The sequence below is a fragment of the Necator americanus genome, chromosome V (genome assembly GCF_031761385.1).
Source record: "Necator americanus strain Aroian chromosome V, whole genome shotgun sequence".
NCBI classification, from domain to species: domain Eukaryota; kingdom Metazoa; phylum Nematoda; class Chromadorea; order Rhabditida; family Ancylostomatidae; genus Necator; species Necator americanus.
The window spans coordinates 23,658,837-23,679,106 of NC_087375.1; the positions used below are offsets into that span (position 1 = coordinate 23,658,837).

The 20,270-nt window shown below is 44.7% G+C and overlaps 4 protein-coding genes across 4 annotated transcripts; 2 read left to right on the top strand and 2 right to left on the bottom strand.

Annotated features, from left to right (window-relative positions):
* Positions 1-180: 180 nt before the first annotated feature.
* On the bottom strand, positions 181-2,697 carry RB195_014981 (uncharacterized protein; the record flags this gene model as incomplete). Its single annotated transcript, XM_064205478.1, has 2 exons — positions 181-1,943; positions 2,661-2,697. The coding sequence occupies 2 exons, from the start codon at positions 2,695-2,697 to the stop codon at positions 181-183; spliced, it is 1,800 nt and encodes a 599-aa protein (XP_064061359.1).
* Positions 2,698-5,001: 2,304 nt separating this feature from the next.
* Positions 5,002-6,090, bottom strand: RB195_014982 (uncharacterized protein; the record flags this gene model as incomplete). The annotated part of the gene is made up of 5 exons (XM_064205479.1): positions 5,002-5,148; positions 5,558-5,635; positions 5,698-5,761; positions 5,815-5,989; positions 6,048-6,090. 5 exons carry the CDS (start codon positions 6,088-6,090, stop codon positions 5,002-5,004), a joined length of 507 nt encoding a protein of 168 aa, XP_064061360.1.
* A 6,420-nt stretch (positions 6,091-12,510) lies between these two features.
* RB195_014983 (uncharacterized protein) lies at positions 12,511-13,049 on the top strand (the record flags this gene model as incomplete). Its single annotated transcript, XM_064205480.1, has 2 exons — positions 12,511-12,623; positions 12,734-13,049. 2 exons carry the CDS (start codon positions 12,511-12,513, stop codon positions 13,047-13,049), a joined length of 429 nt encoding a protein of 142 aa, XP_064061361.1.
* Positions 12,750-13,049, top strand: RB195_014984 (uncharacterized protein; the record flags this gene model as incomplete). Its single annotated transcript, XM_064205481.1, has 1 exon — positions 12,750-13,049. The coding sequence occupies one exon, from the start codon at positions 12,750-12,752 to the stop codon at positions 13,047-13,049; it is 300 nt and encodes a 99-aa protein (XP_064061362.1).
* Positions 13,050-20,270: the final 7,221 nt, after the last annotated feature.

The following is a 20,270-nucleotide window of genomic DNA, read 5'->3' on the forward strand; positions in this document are numbered from 1 at the left end:
TACACTTTGTTTGTTTTTTACAACGCAAACTTTGGTGAGTTTTTTAAATGGATTGTGTTAAACTGGATCAAATTGGACAAATTCCCTGTGGAATGTGACAAAAAGCAAAGGCGCTTAAAGTTGCTTGCGTGGGCCGAAGAGATGATACTTGGAAGAATCGCTCGGGTGGGCCCTGTTGGCTTATGCGGGACGTGCTCCGGCCTGGGTTGTGTAGGTCGTGTCCGGCCCTTTTTGTCTTCGGCTGACGAGCCGCTGCTTGAACGGGACCCTGCCCATTGGCGTCTGCGCTCCGCGTTCCGTTGGTGCCCGGTTTCTGGGTGGTGCGGCGGTGGTGTGGGGTGGCCGGGCCGGGTGTTGGTCCTCGCCTGCTCTTGTGCCCCGGCTCCCGCCCGTGGGGGGGTGCCTGTACCCGCCCGTGCGTGCTGGTGCTGGTTGTTGTCCGTGGCGTGATGGGGCCGATCCTCCGTCGCTGACTCGTCTTGAGATTCGCTGACGTGCTCCACTGTTTGGACGGTGCTCGTCGCTGGCTGTGCTGGTGTTTGCGTGTTGGGCTGGGTGCTGCCGCCCCCCCCCTGGCCCCACTGCGCGTGGGGTGGCTGTGATTTTGGGTGGTTGTATCCCTGGCCCCCTCTTGATGTGTATTTTGTGATGGCGTTCCGGTGTGGTTCTGTACACCTCGCCTTTTGTACTGGGGGCGCCTTGGTTGTGCCCCGCTCCGTCTGTGGCCTCTGTCGTGTGGGCGGTCTTGTCCCGTGATACCCGGGTGAAACAGTGGAATATGGTGATCGTGCTGAATCCTTTTAAACCCTTTGCTCCTGGTTGCTTTACCTTTTCCTGTGGGCTTGTGTGCGGACGTGGTTGGGCGTGTTGCCGTGTGGTGGTTTTTGGGGCGGTCTGTTTCCTGCCGGTACGGGTGCCGGGTGTTGTGGTCGGGGGTTGGTGTGTTTTGGGCCGCTGCTGGTTCCCTGTGTGTGTTTTGGCGGTGGTCTGCCTGTGGTGGGGGAGTGGACGGCTGGGGGTGTTTCCCGGTTGTGGTCGGCTCCTTGGCTGGTTGGGGGTGGGTGCTTCCCGCCCGCGCGCCGCTTTTTTTGGTCTTTTGCTTGCCGCCGTGCGGGCGGCTGCTGCGGGTGGCGCTGGGTTTATGTGGCGTGGGTGTTTGGCGGGTTCGGTGTTGTGGACCCGCCGGCTCGTGGGCCCGTTGTGGTGTTTGGTTTGTGCTGGGCTTTTTGTGCGACCCGGGGCTGGCCCCCGTTGCTTTGGTAGCACTTGGCTTTTTGACGTGTGTGGTTTCCTCGCCGGGGCCCCGGGTGGGGGGGTGGTCGGTGGTTTGTGGTGGCCCCCTGGTGGGCCGGGCGGTGTCCCGGTTTGGGCTTGGGTGGGCATTGCTTGTAAGGCTTCTTGGGCTCCGGTGCTCACTTCTTTGGTTGTGTTGGGCGTGCGACGAGTGGCCGGTGTGGGCTCCCCGCGACGTCCGTCGGGGTGGTTGTGGTGTGTTCTGTGCCTTGTGTTGCGGGCGCCAACCCCCACACCTCTCGTGCTGTGTCTGTTATACGCGTTGGGGTGACGTGTTCGTTGGTCGTCCGTGACGTCGTCTTGTTCTTGGCTTGCACCATCGATCTTCGATGGCCGCTTCGGAGCGGCGGCGTTTACGATCGTCTGTCCTTCCTTTGTGCCCTGCTCCGCCCCGTCCCCTGGGCCCGTCCGGCTTTCCCGGGTCGGGACCTTTTCATTACTGTTTTTTGATGAATTTAAACCCACGGGCGGTGGCCTCTGTGGTTTTGGGCCCGTCGGTGGACTGTGGGTTTTGTTGGGGCGATCCAACCGCCTCCCTTGTCCTCCCGTTGTGCGGTTTTGGCCGGACCGACGTCGGTCTGTTTTGGGTCCGGGCGCGGGCCACCCCGAACCACCGCGCTGGGGACGGGCTTGGTCCGGTGCCCCTGCCCCTGGGACGCGCCCGGCCCCCGGCCCGTGGGGTTAAAGTAGTTAGCATGGAAAAAGGTTTTCTGTAATCGGTTAGCACTGATCCCAGTCCCTAAATGTGGAACACGTGATCAGAAGAATAATCCTGAGATTGCAAACTCTATGGCCTGTCCGTAGAAACTTTCTTGTGAAGTACTATCTGTCGTTTGATGGATTAAGAAGTGAGAGATTCTTTTCAGGTACCTTTCTCCATACCATATCTATAGCATATCTCTCGTAAGTTGGTTTTTTCGTCGAATGAGGTACGTCAAATTTTATGAGTAGTCTCATAAATCGTTTTGACTGGTTATTCAGGCAGCAGAGAAATGAAATTCGTTCAAAGACCTGTTCCTAGGAATTTCAAACGATCTTTTGAACTCTTTCATTTAATGGAAAGGGTACGGAAGTTCAAGTTTTCACCTTTTTAAATTTTATTACATGATTATTTGATTTTATTATTTTATTCCTAATTCTACAAATATTTCATCGAAAACAAGAAATATTGCTTACAAATTCATCTCAGAAATCAGAAGCCTCACTAGCACTATGGAACCTGTTTAGCAAACGAAACAACTTCCTAAACCAAAGGTTGGCGAAGCTGAACCGCACATCTATGTACTTCTTTATTTCACTAGGAGGGGGTATTACTAGAAGTAAAGTAATCTATGATTGCTTTTTGCAGTTCGTAGTCCTCGCTGTACCTGGTGCTCGAAGTTTTTCAAGATAATTCTTGATCATTTTGATAATTTTTGAGTACAAATTTCCAATTCTTATTTGTTGTTTCATAGATTCTTTGCTCTCCAAAAATGGCTCCTAAAATCTCAGAACGTCTGCAATATTAAACAATAGTTCCGTTAAATGTTTATAATTTACTCCCCTAAAAGCGAAGTAAGTATTTCAAGGTCAAAATCGAGCCACGTGACACTCATTCCACAATGAATCTGAAGCTAAACTTTTTCGATGTAAACGTATCCTGTAACTATAAGGGACTAATAAGTACTTGTCTATTTCTTCATACTCTGTTGTGTATTTGGTATAATCTATGTTTTATTCTGCAAACTAAACCCATTCTCGATGAGATTTGCGACAGTTCTTTGTGTACAATCTTGTTGTGTTCTATTCTGTCGTTTTGAGGGGAACAAAAGATCGCTCAAGGCTAGGTTCCGAAGAGTTTTCGATGCTGTGATTGCCGTTGCAGTAAATAGCGCTCGGAGTTGACTCTGAAAGTAGCACTAAAAGAACACATTTCATGAAACTGGGAACGAGGACCTCGAAGGCATCGCATTCCTGTGGCGAATCCTAAAGCGTAGCGTAGGTGTAAAGACGCTTCATTGGGTGATTCCAAAAACCTCACACCACCACACTTATGTGGCACCTTTTCACGATCCTGTAGTTGGGAAGAGTTGTTTCCTCAGGTATGCAAATGCCATGGCGCTAATGAAGCCTTTTACATGAATTCGTAGGATAGTGGTCCGAGTCTTCGATAAGATGAAAACAAGACAATAAAGTAAATTTAAGATGAATTCAAATTGAGCACCTGAACCAGTTGGAACAACTGTTATTAAACTACTCATAAAATTTAACGCATCTCATTCAACGAAAAAACCTTAACTCCTCATCAGTAGAGGTACTCAGTGAGGAATCCCCTATTGACTCATCCATCGAACAACAGATGGAACCTCACAAAACGTTTCTAACGGATCGATCGTACAGTTCATAGCATTGAAATCATTCTTCTGATCACGTGTTCCACATTTAGGGACTGGGATCAGTGCTAACCGATTACAGAGAAACCTTTTTCCATGCTAATTACTTTAAGCGCCTTTGCTTTTTGTCCACAGGGAATTTGTCCAATTTGATCCAATTTGATACAATTCAACACAATAAACAATTCATTCAAAAAAACTTACCAAAGTTTGCGTTGTAAAAAACAAACAAAGTGTACGGAATATACGTATGTAGTGGGTGTAAAAAATAGGTTTTCATTCGGTTCACAATATCCCAACATCTTTTTGTTATTGTTCCAGCAGATTGCGAATGTCTACAACGGTATGACTCCAAGCCTACTCAATTCAATGATAATGCACATTGTGTTACCTTCTGTTCGGTGCGTTCTCTGGATGCCGTTTCTTTTGATATCCCTGAATGATCGAGCACGTCGGAGTACTACTGACTCATTGAATGTTCTCGGTGTTGGGGTAGGCCCGGATTTTCATGCCCATCATCCCTCGCGCTCCCTATCATCTCAAGAAGGAAGCAGCCGTCCCTTCACGTGACATGGAAACCAAATCAATTTTTTCCTAGTTTGCTCTTCCGTCACACAAATGAAGACTAACAGTTGAACAAGGTGGAGACGATAGATACGTAGTGAGAGTACATTTTATGACGGATGTCCGGTACGTCAAATAATATTTCCAGCTATTTTAATCTCTCAACTAAAGCTATTGTTTGCGAAAAACGGTGTGAGCACCTGAAAACATCTGAATCCAACGCAATGTTTTATCAGATGAGCTACTGAATTCATGCAATTACTGCTATTTTATCACCTTGAAGCGTGTTAAACATTCCAACAATTTGATGTGAAGATACTTCACCGAATTCAGAGCACATTTGTGGTGGCAAAACGCAAATCATAGTTCAACTTTGGTACCTTCATCACGCCTTGCAGGAACGGTTCAATGTTTCTCAATTATTCAAAACGTATGGGAGTCCGCGGAATGAGTGAAATTGCACTCATTTCAAGTGAATCCTCGCTCGTGTGATGATTTCAGCAACAGAAGAATCCTTACTGTCGTTCTCTATCAAATATTAATTACCAGAATGGGGGTCAATCACTAACGTAGATCCGATAGAGACCATGGACCGGTATGTGGCATTCGCGAATTGTTACTATATTTATTTATTTGTCTATCATGGGGATCACAAGTGTCTGAAACGAGCAGAAATAACATATTCAAATATTAAGAGAAAGAAAGCACCAGACTCTACTAGAACAGTGTCCCACATGAGGCTTTTAAATAAAGCTCGATGAACGCAGCACACTTATACATGGGGCAGTCCAAGCTTTGCCAGTTGCGATTGGCATTCCTCGTTGAACATTGTGCCAAGGGCTTCCCATGCTGCCTTCTGGTCTCCGGTCAGATTTGCTCCTTTGCTCTCTAGGAACGCCATCCAAATACCCCAGAAGTCCTGCAAAGTAGTATTATTCAGATTTAATTCTATTAGTTTCGAATTCTTCTAAACTTGGGCGTCTACATACCAGTCGTTTAGTATACAAAAGTAACTACATTAACTGCATAAACGGAAATGTTTATGTCGCTTAGATATTTGAAAAAAAAAATGAGGAATCCCTTCTCTCAATTTTTCTTTTAGAGAAAAGTTGAATCTAGGCCTAAAGGAAACTGCGATATGGATGTCATGGAACCCATGCCAAAATTCATGGAGAGATCTTGTAGGGTGCTACATACGAGCATCAGCTGAGGAAACAATAAGGTGATTGAGCTCCCAAGTAACCAACGGCACCTCAGTTCAAGTCTTCTGATGCACTCAGATAATCTTATTCAATTTAAGATGTTAGACTTTGAAGTAATAAAAAGACCTTCCAATAGTGAGGGTCGATTCCTCTCGCTGCGTGTCTGTTAATGTGGTCACGGCAGACTCCGCGGAATACCTCCTCCTGTACTTCAAAAGATTTATTAACATTTTCTTGTACTAACGTAGTTTTCGAACAACACTAACATTATCGCAGATGTTAGCAAGAAGATGCACATACAGAAGCAAAGCATTGCCTTGTTTTTCGAATCTGTAGTGGGAAGAGACTTAGTCAAATTCTGTAGAACTTCCAAAATTCAGTACCTTTCGCTCTTCTGAACGTCATCAGCAGTAAAGTTCTCGGCACCTTTGAAGTACTTGCGAACATCGGGGTGATTTGTGAAGAACCAACTGTAGAAATCTTTGCCATTCTGAATCTTATCCTGTGTTTTGCCAACCGGAACTACTCCCAGTGAAGCAACAGTGTGCTTTTTCACATCTGCTGGAGAAACCATTCTAGAAGTACTGAAATTAGTTGTAGAGTCTCAAGAGCTAACCCTCGCCGTTTCCATTTAGGAAAGGAAGCAGATTTCCCACCATATTCACACTGTCGTACAAAACTTGGAAAGGCGGAGAAACTTAGTTTTGTTCAAATCAAAACATTGATGAGGATCAAGCAGCTTTTGCGTCTGCGGAACCAAAGATTTGAATTGTTTGAGCACTGTCGAGGTCACAACGTGAAGGATGTAAGAATTAAAGCGATTCTTGTGTCAACGATGTAACACGATTTGTAAGAGAACGTTGTAAGTGGATAACATTAGCTTAAATTGTGACTCTCTAGCTAGACTCCCAAACAGGTTCAGTAACTGTTTCCTTTTATCAAGTTTGACAATAGCACAGCTCAGGCCCGAGAATTTTAAATATTGAAGAAACTGGAGGAAGAGAAGGGCAAATGGAAGAAGACGAGCGGCCGAGTGACGGGGCAGCGACACAACACGCTATTTATATATCTCATTTCGTGCAGTGAAGAAGGGCTGCGTTTAGTACTTTCCCCTCGTCGGCAAAAAAGCATTCGCCTGGTGTCCACAAGGGGCGTTACATCAGTTACATCCATGACTTGTGCAACTGTGGAGTACACTTCAAGGTATTAGTTATCAAAAACTGAAACAGAAGAGCATGAAATAGGCAGCAATCATCCTAGAATCTAGCAACACACAAATTCGGCTGGGAGTGATGTGTACGGATCTTTCGAGTAAATACGGCTGCTGGTGTGGTTCACGAGTACGAGAGTTGTCATACTCGGCTTCCCTTATTGTCCAGAAAAACGGCGTGGGAGACAGCCCTGTCGCACCGGATCCTCCTGCTAGGCACCATAACTTCTGTGAGAGCATACCACACATTCTCGCCACATCTGCCAGTGAGCACACAATCAGCGGACCGCCCTCACTACCTCTCTATTTGATTGCTCCAAATTAAGGGAATCACCCCACGACACTAAGGTGGTACGGATTTCAGGTGGAGTATTCGAATACGGGATAATAGATTGTGGGGAGGAAGGTCATTCCGTCCATTGCTTCCTAATTTCCGTAAAAAAAAGACCCGGAAAATGCGGCGCGTGCACAAGGCTGGCGCGCTCCAATCGAACTAGTTGCGGAAAATAGCGTACCGGAATGCCCGAAGCCGTGTCTTCCGGGCCTTTTTTAATTAAGAAGAAATGGACGAGATCACATTTCTCTAAATAATCTACGATCCCATATGTAAATAATCCACTTGGAATCCGTACCACCTGAGATTCGTGGGGTGATGCCTTTAAGGATTTCATGAATGGCTATGGTACCTTTTTTCTCGAAATATGTCATTATCTATTGAAGTGTTCCAAGACGGACTCACATTCGCTCCATAGGACTGTATGAAGCATTGAAAATATAGCTGGTAAAAGAGAGAACTTCGTTCAACCATGTGTTTATGAAACTAGCATTTCCACCGCTACATTACAGCTTATCGTATCAAAAATAAAAGATTTCAACGTCAGTAGCGGATTAACTGCATTATCATGCAGACTTGCTATGTTTTCAAATTCACAAATCAAGGGACCCAGATGGTGAGGCACCGAGTTGAAAGTTTAGCATGTTGTTCAGTGGGGCTAGGACGTAGCTGTTTGTAGTATGGTCCAAACAACATGAAGCACGGTGCAGTTGCGTAAGCGGCTGTTCTCGAAGCTGCAGTCAAGATAGAGTGAGAACTGGGACCTCTCACAGCTGCGATTCGCAATGGTCCCACCTCGATTTCAACCTTTACCGCGTCGCGTGGAGCGCAGCCGCTTATGCGACCGGAGCGTCATGTCGTTTTGACCCAGCGGTACTCTTTATTCATTGATTTGATGGCTTCTATCCAAGCAAAGTATTGAAACGTTTCCACACTGAACAACGCCACCGTCAATTCTCTGCAAGGACACAGAATGGTATCAATTATGAAGTTCCACTTCTATATGAGTTTGTGTTAATCCCCTTTTAAATGCCATATATACTGCAGTTTTTTCGTTTTTCATTGCTCTTTCCATGAATCTCCTTAAAGTTTCTGCTCACTGTTTCGATCAACCTTCCTCTTTTAGCTGTTCATCAAACTTTAACCTTGTGTATGTTCACCTTACCTTCACCGCAAAATCTTCTGGATGCTATATAATTGTGTCTGGCGCCAATCTATCCTCTCGGGAACTGTCAACGCAATCATTTCAGTTGAGAGTCGTTTGGGGTTCACGCACACGTGTGCATCCTTACAATGACCTGCGGAGGTTAGCTGATGTAATAGGTTAATGTTTTTAACTTAATATTATTAATATACCAAATAAGTTCGGTACCAATTTGTCAACATTGGAGTGATGAAAGCCTTGGTTGACAATACGACGGTTCCGAACCATTAGTTGATCGGAAGACAGCAGAGCACAGCAGAACCTGTCAGCGACTGCACGTTCCGCTTAGCGGAAAAAAAAACATCCCCAGTTGAAAACTGTCGTCATCAGTAGTAAAGTTTTCAGCCGTTCTAAAATGCTTTGAATGTTCTGACTAGTGTGTGAACAAACTGTAAGGTCACAACAATTCGTGAACTGATAGCAAGTGATTGACTACCTTAAAGGGCTTTTCGGTTGTTCATTTTCTTCGGGCATTTTCCAGCTCGATGCAAAGAAATTATGCCTCTGCTTTCTTCACCACGTTAAATGGATATCCTACTGAAAGATAAAGAATTAAGTGGAGATAGGAGCAAGTTCTGTGAAAAATGAAAACCAAACATCTCTCCTAAAGGTTTATCACGATAGTGAAAAATCTATCTGGAATCTTTTGAAAATGAGGTAGCATATGCTTTCAGCAGCAGCTGACAGACTTGCAAGAAGAGGTCCTCAGAATTGATGTAGCAAACCAAAAAGTCCAAATAAAAGCATTTCTGAGCAAAGTTGGAAATGTTTTTGTTGACGAATTGTTTGTAGAAGACTGAACAAGGACAATGTGGAGCTGCTACTGCATTATAGCTCCATTAATTTCAGTAAGAAACGTACCATTCTGATGAAATGAAATTGTGAAAGTGCGAAAGTTCGACTTTCCTTGAATCTTGGCATAGAGATTGCAACTTGTTGATAGTCGAAGGCGACAACGCCGAAACGTTAGCCGTAATAAATTTTGTTAACAATCTTGGCTGTTGCTTAGAAATTGTGAAGTTCACACTTCTAGAACTGGAGACAGCTGCTCTAGAAGGTAAAATTAGTCACATCCAGTAATAAATGATTCGCTTAATCTATTTTCGAGTATTTTCAGGTCTGCTCTGAGAGGGAAGACCGTTACGTTGCGAACTAACTCCAAGAAGCCTGTTTTCGATGGGGCTACAAGTTTCAGATTCCATCAAGACGTCAAGTTATGTGTGTCAGGGGAACACTAACACGAACAAATTTCTGTACCACAGTTTGCCAAGAACTTTTGTATTTTCTAGGAAAAGTAGCCATTCGTGTTCAAAAATAAGTTTAAGAATGAAACCTCACACACGTAGAGAAAGAGGATGGACATGGTCATGCATGACTTCTGCTCCAATCTCCTTGACGACCATGGGAACTTGTCTTCTGATCACTTGAGGGAGTAGGATCTTAGAAGTCCACGGCTGCGAAACCTGACATATTATAATGTTGGTGTAGAGATCTTGCCTTTTCCTGCAGCGTCAAATCTAAGCATCGCCAGATCTTTTCAACACCTGGCAGAACCCTTCATTTGCTACTTTTAGAGCTGATGCTGGTTTTTTTTTGGCAACGCATCATGCCTCTATCATGTAAGGAAGGAGACCCACATGACGTTAGCAACCATGTTCCATCTAATCATAGTCTGTTCTGTACAGACTCTCAACAGAGGCGGTCTGAGTGAAATAGATCGAAAGAGCCTTTAGTAACATTAGTTTAACATTTAGTTTAATTTTGAACGTCGAGAATTCAAAGCAACTTCGAAGGAGCTGTTTCATACCCCAATGTAGAGTGCAGAAAGCATAAAATACAGCCATGTTTTCTTTTTAGTAAACTAAAGAATGTTTTCGATTTAGCTAAAACGAAAGCGGTGTGACGGTATACTAAAGAGCACCTGACTAGAAAAGCAAAATCCGTTCGATTCAGCGAATATGGCTAGTTCAGACAGAGAAGAAGTCGAATATAAGCCGTCTGCGAGAGCATTCTTCCTCAGATTTTGAAGCGTTCTCTCAGCTCACCATTCACCTATATGAGCATTCTTGTTACATCACACTTTTACTTTCGTTTTAGAACAACTTAAGAATTCTATTTTTGGCATTCGTCATCTAATTGTTGCATTTCATTGATAAATTAAGGGTGGGGCAAGGGTCTCACAAATTGCGGACAGAAGTTGTCCATTCGTCTGCGTGCTTCAAGACTGCTGCAGCCACGCCGCCTCCGCAAGCTCCTTATTTAGATCGGACAAAAAAAGAAAATAAGATCATATGCACGGCAGAAATTTATCGAGTACAAAGAGCGAGAAATACTACGGAGGACCCATCACGACGACTTCACCTTTACAGTTCTGAAGGTAGAGGACACCTCCAGCCAAACCCGACCTGAGAAGACATTCTTTTTTAAAAAGAAACCCGAAGACACTGCACTCGAGAACAGAGGAGTTTTGTCCTTCGAATGACCCTAAACACAGGTGCGAACCGAAGTTCGATTGACGTCAAACTGGCCAGAGAACTTGACCTAGTCAGTATTAATATGATGTTGCAACCATTATGAGCAGAAAACGCGAAGGAAATTCAGTGAATCGAACACGTTTGGGTAAAAAAAAACTTTGGAGGAAAACAGTACAAACATTACATCTACGTCCACGACAACTTTTTTTACAAGGTTCGCTAGAGCTTCGCTGCTAGAAACGCAGCATAGAGAACTGCTCCCCTCGTCAGTACATCACTTCGAGTCTCATGACTACGAGGATCCGTGGGAACATCACTGGGGCATGCACTCTTATGATGTAGAAAAGGAGTTCTGCAGTCTCGAGAAAGAAGAAAAAGCCAACGAGTAAGTACTGAAAAATTTCAACAAATCTATCGCCAACCAAGACGCTGGCTATGTGTTTACGTTTAAAGAAGATTACTAATCGAGGAGGACCAAAATGTGAGCTACAACCTGCCGCTCAGAGGACTGTGAGCCTATACTGAATGTGCCTTGAAGTCGCGTACGACAAACTTGAATTGAATTTCGAAGAACTTCAGGGAAAGGCGGGGAAGAAGGACTTTGGTCCGAATAGATCGCACAGTGAGCGGTTAGTAGCAAGCACTAGCTGCAGAAAGGCGTTGCGAGAGAATCTTCAATAATACTGCCGGAATAAGATCTTAGAAGCACAACAAAGTACAAGTTAAAAGAAGAGCCGCAGGAAAATTTTCGAATATAATGTTCCGCTAACAGCCTTGACGAGTGAAAACGGGATTTGTACACGGTGGAAATCGTTACGGAGATCCACTTTTCCGTTAGTCAACTCCTGTGAAAAACCCGATCATCACTGCTGGTGAAGATCCACCAGATCCCTTTGGAAGTGCGAATCGCTGTCAAGAGCATCAACCCTCTGACAGCCTCCATACTTGAATTTATACTAGCTGTTTTTCTTTGGGCTGGTGGCCATCCACTTCATGTAATCTTAGTGGCGCACAGAAAGGATCCCGGAACATCCAAGAGATCCAAGACCACCCAAACCGTTCTTGTCCGTTAAAAAAATGTGACCGAGAGAACCTCCGGAACTACTGTCTGAAATGCTTGTTGAGTGTCTTACACAAAGTATTCAGCTAGATGATCCCCTTGAGCAAATCTAAGGCGTTACAAACCCAACTTCAAGAACAAGCTAGTTTTCGTAACGGTTTCAAGTACATGGACCACATCCAGACCGTGGAGAGTTATAAACGTTTTCCAAGAACACCGCGTGCCCTTTGTTCTGACCTTCGTCGAGTCTGAGAAAGCCTTCGACAGCATAGAAACGAATGCAATACTGTCAGCGCTTCTCGATCAAGGTGTGGACGCTTCGCATGTGAGGATATTAGCCAATTGCTACGATCGATGCACCACTAAGATACAGCTTTTCCGCCGCCCCCTTACCTCACCCATTGGAAAGGGGTACGACGAGGCGATACTATACCGCCGAAACTGTTCACGGCTGCATTGCAATGGATAATGAAATCACTACCCTGGGAAGAGAGGGGCGTACGTGTTGATGGAAGATTTCTCTCGAACCTTCGTTTCGCGGTTCAGAATCGTTCTTTTTTCGAGCAGTACCAATGAAGCAGAAACGATGCTCAACGAATTGAACGAAGCAGGGAAGAAAATAGGACTGCGAGTAAACAGAAAGCAGACACAGTTCATGAAGAACGCCTACTGCGAGGACGGAGGAGTACAACTTGAATGCTCCCAAATCGAGAAATCTTCGTCATACGTATACCTCGGACGTTCTATGAAAATGAAAACGACTTGAAGGAGGAACTGAATAGAAGAATGAGAGCAACATGTGCAGTTTCGCACCCGTCAGAGAAGCTACGGACCAACTGACGGCCCAAGATCTTCGTGCCCATCTGTTCGACTCGACAGTTCTTCCAGCGCTCTGTTACGCAGCGGAGACGTGGGCAGACACAGCTGCCACGGCTAGGAAGCTACTTACTACCCACAGAGACCTCGGGGATGTCTTCTAAAGTTTAACCGGCGCACAAAACACCTAGCCGGTCTTTGCAGCTTCGACTTAAGACGAATGTCCCATCTTCGCGATCCAGCGGAATATATATCGAAAGCAAAGCATAGATGGGCTGGTCAAATTATGAGAAGAATTGACGACAGATGGAACAAAAGAACGCTAGAGTGGATCCCAAGAGATGATAAACGCCCTCGAAGGAGACCGCCAATAAGATGGGGTGACGTGTTCACTACACGGATGGAACAGCTGAGAGCTCAGCTGGATACGGCTCAAGGACCTCGTCAACCTCGCTCACGAAACTTGAGAACATCTTGGATGACAATGGCGAGGGAACGAAACGAGTGGAAGAGATGCTAGAGCCCGCACGTCCAGTGAAGACGCGCCAAACAGATGGGCATGTCGAACAGATAGACACGAAGATCTTGGGCCGTCAGTTGGTCCGTAGCTTCTCTGACGGGTGCGAAACTGCGCATGTTGCTCTCATTCTTCTATTCAGTTCCTCCTTCAAGTCGTTTTCATTTTCATAGAACGTCCGAGGTATACGTATGACGAAGATTTCTCGATTTGGGAGCATTCAAGTTGTACTCCTCCGTCCTCGCAGTAGGCGTTCTTCATGAACTGTGTCTGCTTTCTGTTTACTCGCAGTCCTATTTTCTTCCCTGCTTCGTTCAATTCGTTGAGCATCGTTTCTGCTTCATTGGTACTGCTCGAAAAAAGAACGATTCTGAACCGCGAAACGAAGGTTCGAGAGAAATCTTCCATCAACACGTACGCCCCTCTCTTCCCAGGGTAGTGATTTCATTATCCATTGCAATGCAGCCGTGAACAGTTTCGGCGGTATAGTATCGCCTCGTCGTACCCCTTTCCAATGGGTGAGGTAAGGGGGCGGCGGAAAAGCTGTATCTTAGTGGTGCATCGATCGTAGCAATTGGCTAATATCCTCACATGCGAAGCGTCCACACCTTGATCGAGAAGCGCTGACAGTATTGCATTCGTTTCTATGCTGTCGAAGGCTTTCTCAGACTCGACGAAGGTCAGAACAAAGGGCACGCGGTGTTCTTGGAAAACGTTTATAACTCTCCACGGTCTGGATGTGGTCCATGTACTTGAAACCGTTACGAAAACTAGCTTGTTCTTGAAGTTGGGTTTGTAACGCCTTAGATTTGCTCAAGGGGATCATCTAGCTGAATACTTTGTGTAAGACACTCAACAAGCATTTCAGACAGTAGTTCCGGAGGTTCTCTCGGTCACATTTTTTTTTAACGGACAAGAACGGTTTGGGTGGTCTTGGATCTCTTGGATGTTCCGGGATCCTTTCTGTGCGCCACTAAGATTACATGAAGTGGATGGCCACCAGCCCAAAGAAAAACAGCTAGTATAAATTCAAGTATGGAGGCTGTCAGAGGGTTGATGCTCTTGACAGCGATTCGCACTTCCAAAGGGATCTGGTGGATCTTCACCAGCAGTGATGATCGGGTTTTTCACAGGAGTTGACTAACGGAAAAGTGGATCTCCGTAACGATTTCCACCGTGTACAAATCCCGTTTTCACTCGTCAAGGCTGTTAGCGGAACATTATATTCGAAAATTTTCCTGCGGCTCTTCTTTTAACTTGTACTTTGTTGTGCTTCTAAGATCTTATTCCGGCAGTATTATTGAAGATTCTCTCGCAACGCCTTTCTGCAGCTAGTGCTTGCTACTAACCGCTCATTGTGCGATCTATTCGGACCAAAGTCCTTCTTCCCCGCCTTTCCCTGAAGTTCTTCGAAATTCAATTCAAGTTTGTCGTACGCGACTTCAAGGCACATTCAGTATAGGCTCACAGTCCTCTGAGCGGCAGGTTGTAGCTTACATTTTGGTCCTCCTCGTTGTCCCAGTCACACTGGGAGAAATAGTTCTCGAGTTGCAGTCGTCGTATACGACTTCCTTTCTCCTTCGTTGCCGATAACAAATATTCTTTTCCATATTGTGGCTTAGCCGTTCTTTTGCTCAAAGGAAGGATTATTGGAACCACTACTAAAGGATGAATCTCAAAATTCTCGTTGCTTATCATTTCCTCCAGATCCTCATAAAATGCGTCCTATTCAGACTCATCGGCTGTTGATGGTGGTAGGTAGCAGGATGGATTTTTGGGACAGATGGCAGTGGCAAAGGATGGTGAAACGAAGAGGTGAGATCTTGGAAGAATTGGCAAGAGGGACGACTGATGAGTGGACAATAAAACCATCACCACCTACATTTTGCGAAAGAACCTTTTCCGAGGGTACCCTCATTCGCAGACAAAAGGCGAGGCGCTAGCGGAGAGTGTGCAGGGTAGTGAAGCAGTGCATATGGTAGAATGGCAGAAAGACTTCTTCTAACTACGCAGCCCTGCTATGGCGAGCTTAGCTTTCACCACATATCATATCCCAGCCTATATGGATAAGGCCACGGATCTCCTTCACTAGGGAATCACAGCCGGTTAGTCGCGAGGCTACGGTGGGTGTCCCCGGGTGGCGGATAGGGGGTTAATCGCGGACCAAAAGCGACCTTGTGCTTGCCCAGAGACACAGGTGGATTCAGGAGATGGACTGCCTGTTTCTGCTGAGCCAGGACTAACTCATGACATCCTTGTATCCCGCACGTCGGTCCGGCCAAAAGCCTGCAACCAAGTGACTGGGAGGTGCAAGGGAGGCGGTTTGGAGTCGTCTCCAACAAATAAGCTCCACATGTCCACTCCGGGAGAACGAAAGTTCTTCCAGAAACTCATGGGACTAGAGGCTTGCAACCTGTCCATGGGTTTTAAAATTTTTAAGCAAAACACAGTAATAGAGAAGAGTCTCCTGATTCCGGAGGAAAGCCTGGTACGGTAACGCCAGGCAGGACGGGGTTGCAGGTGTCATGTAGGCTACCAAAACGGAAAAGGGCTAGGATGGCGATCTGTACTTATAACAGTATTGCAATCTTCTCAGTGTCTCACGGAATATTTCCGGAATGATTGGAAAAATCAGACTTTAATCACTCACTGAGCAAGAGCAACGTTGGCGAAAGTTAAACGAGGAAACGCCGTTGGAATTCGAGAAGACGAAATTTTATTAATAAGTGATAGCCTACAAAAAAGGAATAACTGGAAATTTACGCGCATCTCTGAGCTGGTTTCAAGCACTGACGAAGCAATGAGAGAAGAATAAATGTATTGCAACAAAAATGAACTCCAGCATCCCACTAACCAGCTCAGTTCTTTAGAAATACAAGGGAATAAAGAGGAAAGCAACACAACATAGCATAACTTCAAAAGCTCAAAAAGTTGAACCTCAAACTACTACTAGATGATATGAGCTATACCCAGAGAAGACAAAGGCTCGTCACAAATAAAAGCACCACCAAGACAAGACCGATTTCATTTTCAGCGCTCTTCGAGGTCGACATATGCACTATGGTTGAAACCGACTGTTCAAGTGGTTATATTGGAAGGAAGAAATTGAACTTTTCATCTCTTCGAAAAACCAGACAGCGATATAAGAGAAGAAGAAGCATCTTCTACTTAGCCTACTTCGCACAATCATGCAAAAACATTGCAATATCAGTTAAGAAACTATCGTGATTGCTTAGCTGCTGAATCTCAAAAAAAATGTATAAAGCTTGGTTCGAAACCGCCCTAGTGCAGACCAAGCCTTTCATCCCTCCGGAGTCGATAAATTGGTGTCGGATTTATCTGGGAGGATAAAAACACTGACTTGGTCATCGGCTGACCCCCGCACGTCATTGTATAGGCCAACACGCGTTCCCAAAACCTTAACGATCGCGAATTGCAGTAAAATGCATTGGCGCATCCCAGGTGGATTGATACGCCAGTGACTTTATCTGACTTTTACTTTTATGTATTATGCCGGACAGAAAGTCTTGTCACCCATTTTTCGAAATTCCAGAACTTTCCATTTTTGGGCGGAGGACCATGTTGCACCATGTTGTAGTTGTAGAACATTATCGAAGCTTTTCCACAATAGCTATACATAGCCGGGGCCTTCCTTAAGTTTAGTCACGATGTCAATTACGCAAGATCAACTTCGAGCTATCATCTTCTATGAATAGCGTGGCGGCATTGGAGCAACGTCAGCAGCCCGTAATTTCAACAGCCGATTGGGCCAGGGCACCACTACTATCAGGACTGAAATCGCTGATTCGCGAGCGGAGACACTGACTTCAAAGGCAACGTAAGTCACCTCTAGGCTCTCGGCAACAGAAAAGTGCTGGCTCTCTATACCTCTCACCTTGATGGATGGAACCCGGTTTACCGGTTTACCCGGGTATCCGTCTGTCAATTTCACCTCGCCGCATCGAAGTTTCCGAATATCTCATTGCTGGAAAGGAGAGCTGGTCAACTCTAACCGTGTCGTGTGGCTCCCTCGAGGAGAAGTCCCGCCGACGTAAGTCGAATCGTGCCTCCACCCCAAGAAGTGTCTCTTTCGTTGCTTCTGGGATTCGAGGAGAATGCCGTTTTATGATATGATTTATGAGCTGCTACCATAAGGGCATACCGTCACCGGTTCTATACACGAAACTTTCATCTAGAAACTTTCATCGGCTGTTCGAGAAAAACGGCTGAGACGAGCTTCGGTGCACCTTCTCCACGATAATGCTAAGCTCCATGTAGCTAAGAAGACCCACGAAAAACTGGAGGAGTTAGGCAGGGGCATGGTATCCCATCCCCCTATTCTTCCGACTTTGCTTTCTCAGATTACCGCTTACTCCGGCCACCTAAGACATATGGAAGCATTACTGGCGTTTTCACGAGCGAATCGAAGAACAATGGAAGCACATATTATACATGTGGCACAAGTAAAATAATGAATTATTGTCATTGTTTCCTACTACTAATGCTCCACAAGGCTGCTGACTGCCTCGTAACGATCTGGAAAAGATGTCACCTTGCTCAATTTTCACAAGTTTCCGTCCGAGTTATTAAAGAAAATTGCAAAAAGTGGTGTTTCTCATTCAACGGAACAAAATGAAAGATTCAGAGCTGAGAACGTTACATTGGAAGGTCAAATTCATCGAAATTGATGCCGGATGGCACTGCGATGAATTCCACACAAATTTGTGAACAATTAGATGATGTGGCACAGAAGCCTCATAAGAACAATAAAATGTTTTTTCTCTATAACTAAGCCAGAACAGATGCTACCAGTTAATCCAGATAAGGAAGAAAAGATTTGAATTCTTCATTTGCTTGTCTAATCCTAAATCTCACCAACTGTTCCGCTGATTGGTTTACTTCGAGGGGTAGCACTTGAATGATGAGTACAATATAAAAATTACGCTTCAATCTTCCCTTGACAGGAAAATTGATGAATTCTACTTTGAAGAGGTCTACAAACAACACATGTTGGCAACAATGTCGATATCGTTGTCGTCGTTTGTCGACGATACTACACAATAACATCACCAAGTGAAAACGTATTTTGGTGGATTTGATAATTCAACAAAAAAAAACACGAAAGTGACCCATTCGTGTAACCTGATATTTTTAGCATAATACTGAGCCAATACAAACTTTAATGCTGGTTTTCTCTTTCGTAGAAACTCTGTTCGGATTGTCAGTTGGTCAAAAGTCCATTGCCATACTCGCCTTTACGAGGACAGACCAACTTTACCTATTTCTCCACTGTTCCATGTATCTAGTTGTCTAGAAACAACTCCACTTCAATGAAATATGCAGCGTGCAGTGAGCTATGGTATCTCCTCTTGGTTTGATCTGACGACGCCATTTGAATTTCCTGACTTGCAACGTCAGATCCTCAGTGGCCGTTCTGGTGCAAGCGCACGTGCGTAGTCCGTACATTTCGCATTCCTAGTTTTTTTTTTGTTTTTTTTTTGATGGGTAACACTTTGCTGCAACGAATTTTATGGCTCCACCTGCATGGACCCTACGGAATAGAGAGTACAGAGTGCCCTCCTATAGTATTTGAAATAAAAAGTAACTTTTAACTCATATTTTGCTATCTAAACCATTTTTTCTTAATGCTTTAAGGACATGGGACATACGTTCATATTTCTACTATGTGAGGTGTCTCACGCTTAATGGTTCCAATTATAATGCCGCTTCAACGGCTCCACTCTATTAAGTAGTACTTTTTTGATTTTAGATCTAGTGTGGAACCTAGTGTCATACTTTACCCTCTACCCCACGTTGTTTTTGTTTTCAGAGCCTCCACTGTGATGTTCTCGAAGAGCGCGTTGTAATGTTGGTTCTTTGCAGTGTTTATTCAAGTGTTGTTCTCTAAGAGCACGATGTAATGTTTTGTTTTTCCATCGTTATCGTACTAACAACGTGATTTTTCTTCATTCTTCTTTTTTGTTCACCTGCCAATCCATGTGTTTCTCAAGGAATCCAAAAACAATCAAACAAGGAGTAGGAAAACTGTCTTTTGCTACTCTGACTCTCTGCAAGAGTCAATAATAGCACATTTCTTTTTAAAGAACATTAGAAAAGCAGAAGATCGGTTTGCTGATCGAACACTTGGCTCTTGGTCGCAAAATCCGTTCAGGAAGCGCTCGATTCCTTAGAATGAATACTTGGTTTGCAGATAATATCGACTTATTATAAAATCCAGGGAAGCACAACCCTTTCCTGGAGGACAGCAAGCTTTTGACGTTAACATAATCAACTCTAGATCAGCGTGGAACTAGGTAGGAACAACAGAAATGTCTCACCTAAATATATGTTGTACTGCTACGTACTGTACCTGCTTCGGAAAATACACACGAATACGGGTCCCTTCCTGCGAATTTGTCGAAATGCTCCGGTCAAAAGTCGTGGGTTTCTCCCCGTAATTCTCTCAATTTCTCGCAGTTGTAACTGGTACAATAACAGTCAAGCCTTCGGGAAATGTAGTTTCAGTTGGCTCGAAGAAAATAAGGACTCCGTTTCCATGAATTTAACTCAAGCGCGTTTTCTAAGCATACCACAAAGGAAGTTTCAAGAGTTTTCGTGATTTCGTTGCCCGTCTCGGCACCAGGAGACTGTTCTCTGTTTCCTGTGGAACATTTGAATTAGGATTTACAACCTGCTAGATCATTGCGCTAAAGCCACTTTATTAAGAGTCATTTTCCGTGTCAGAAATCCAGAGATCACCTTGTCTCCGATTTGTGGGATCGAGGACCCTATCTGCCATTGCAAGACTCACAAGAGATCTGCCGATGCCAAAACCAAGGAAATCACCACCCCTGAGCCCAGAAGGTTTTTGCAGGGTGCTCGGTTCTCTTTTTGATTCCGAGACGCAGGATCAGAAACGAAAGTTATACGTGCCCCTTACAATGTGAAATTTTACCAATCCGTGTGCAGTTTTCGTGATCTATGCTGGTTGTCGTTGCTGCTTTGTTCGTCGCGCCAACGTTGAGATCGAGATGATGTTTCATTGCTCTTGGTATTGTTTTTAGTTCGAATCAATTGCTTCATCCGCTCACCGGCATTTCAACATTTGAAAAAAAAAACGAAACCGATAAAATACGATCCTGTGTTTGTGATTGGAAACTCATGAAAACTTGAGACGCAGAGCGGATTCGCATTCATTTCAGTTGTATCCTCCCGAATTTGTTG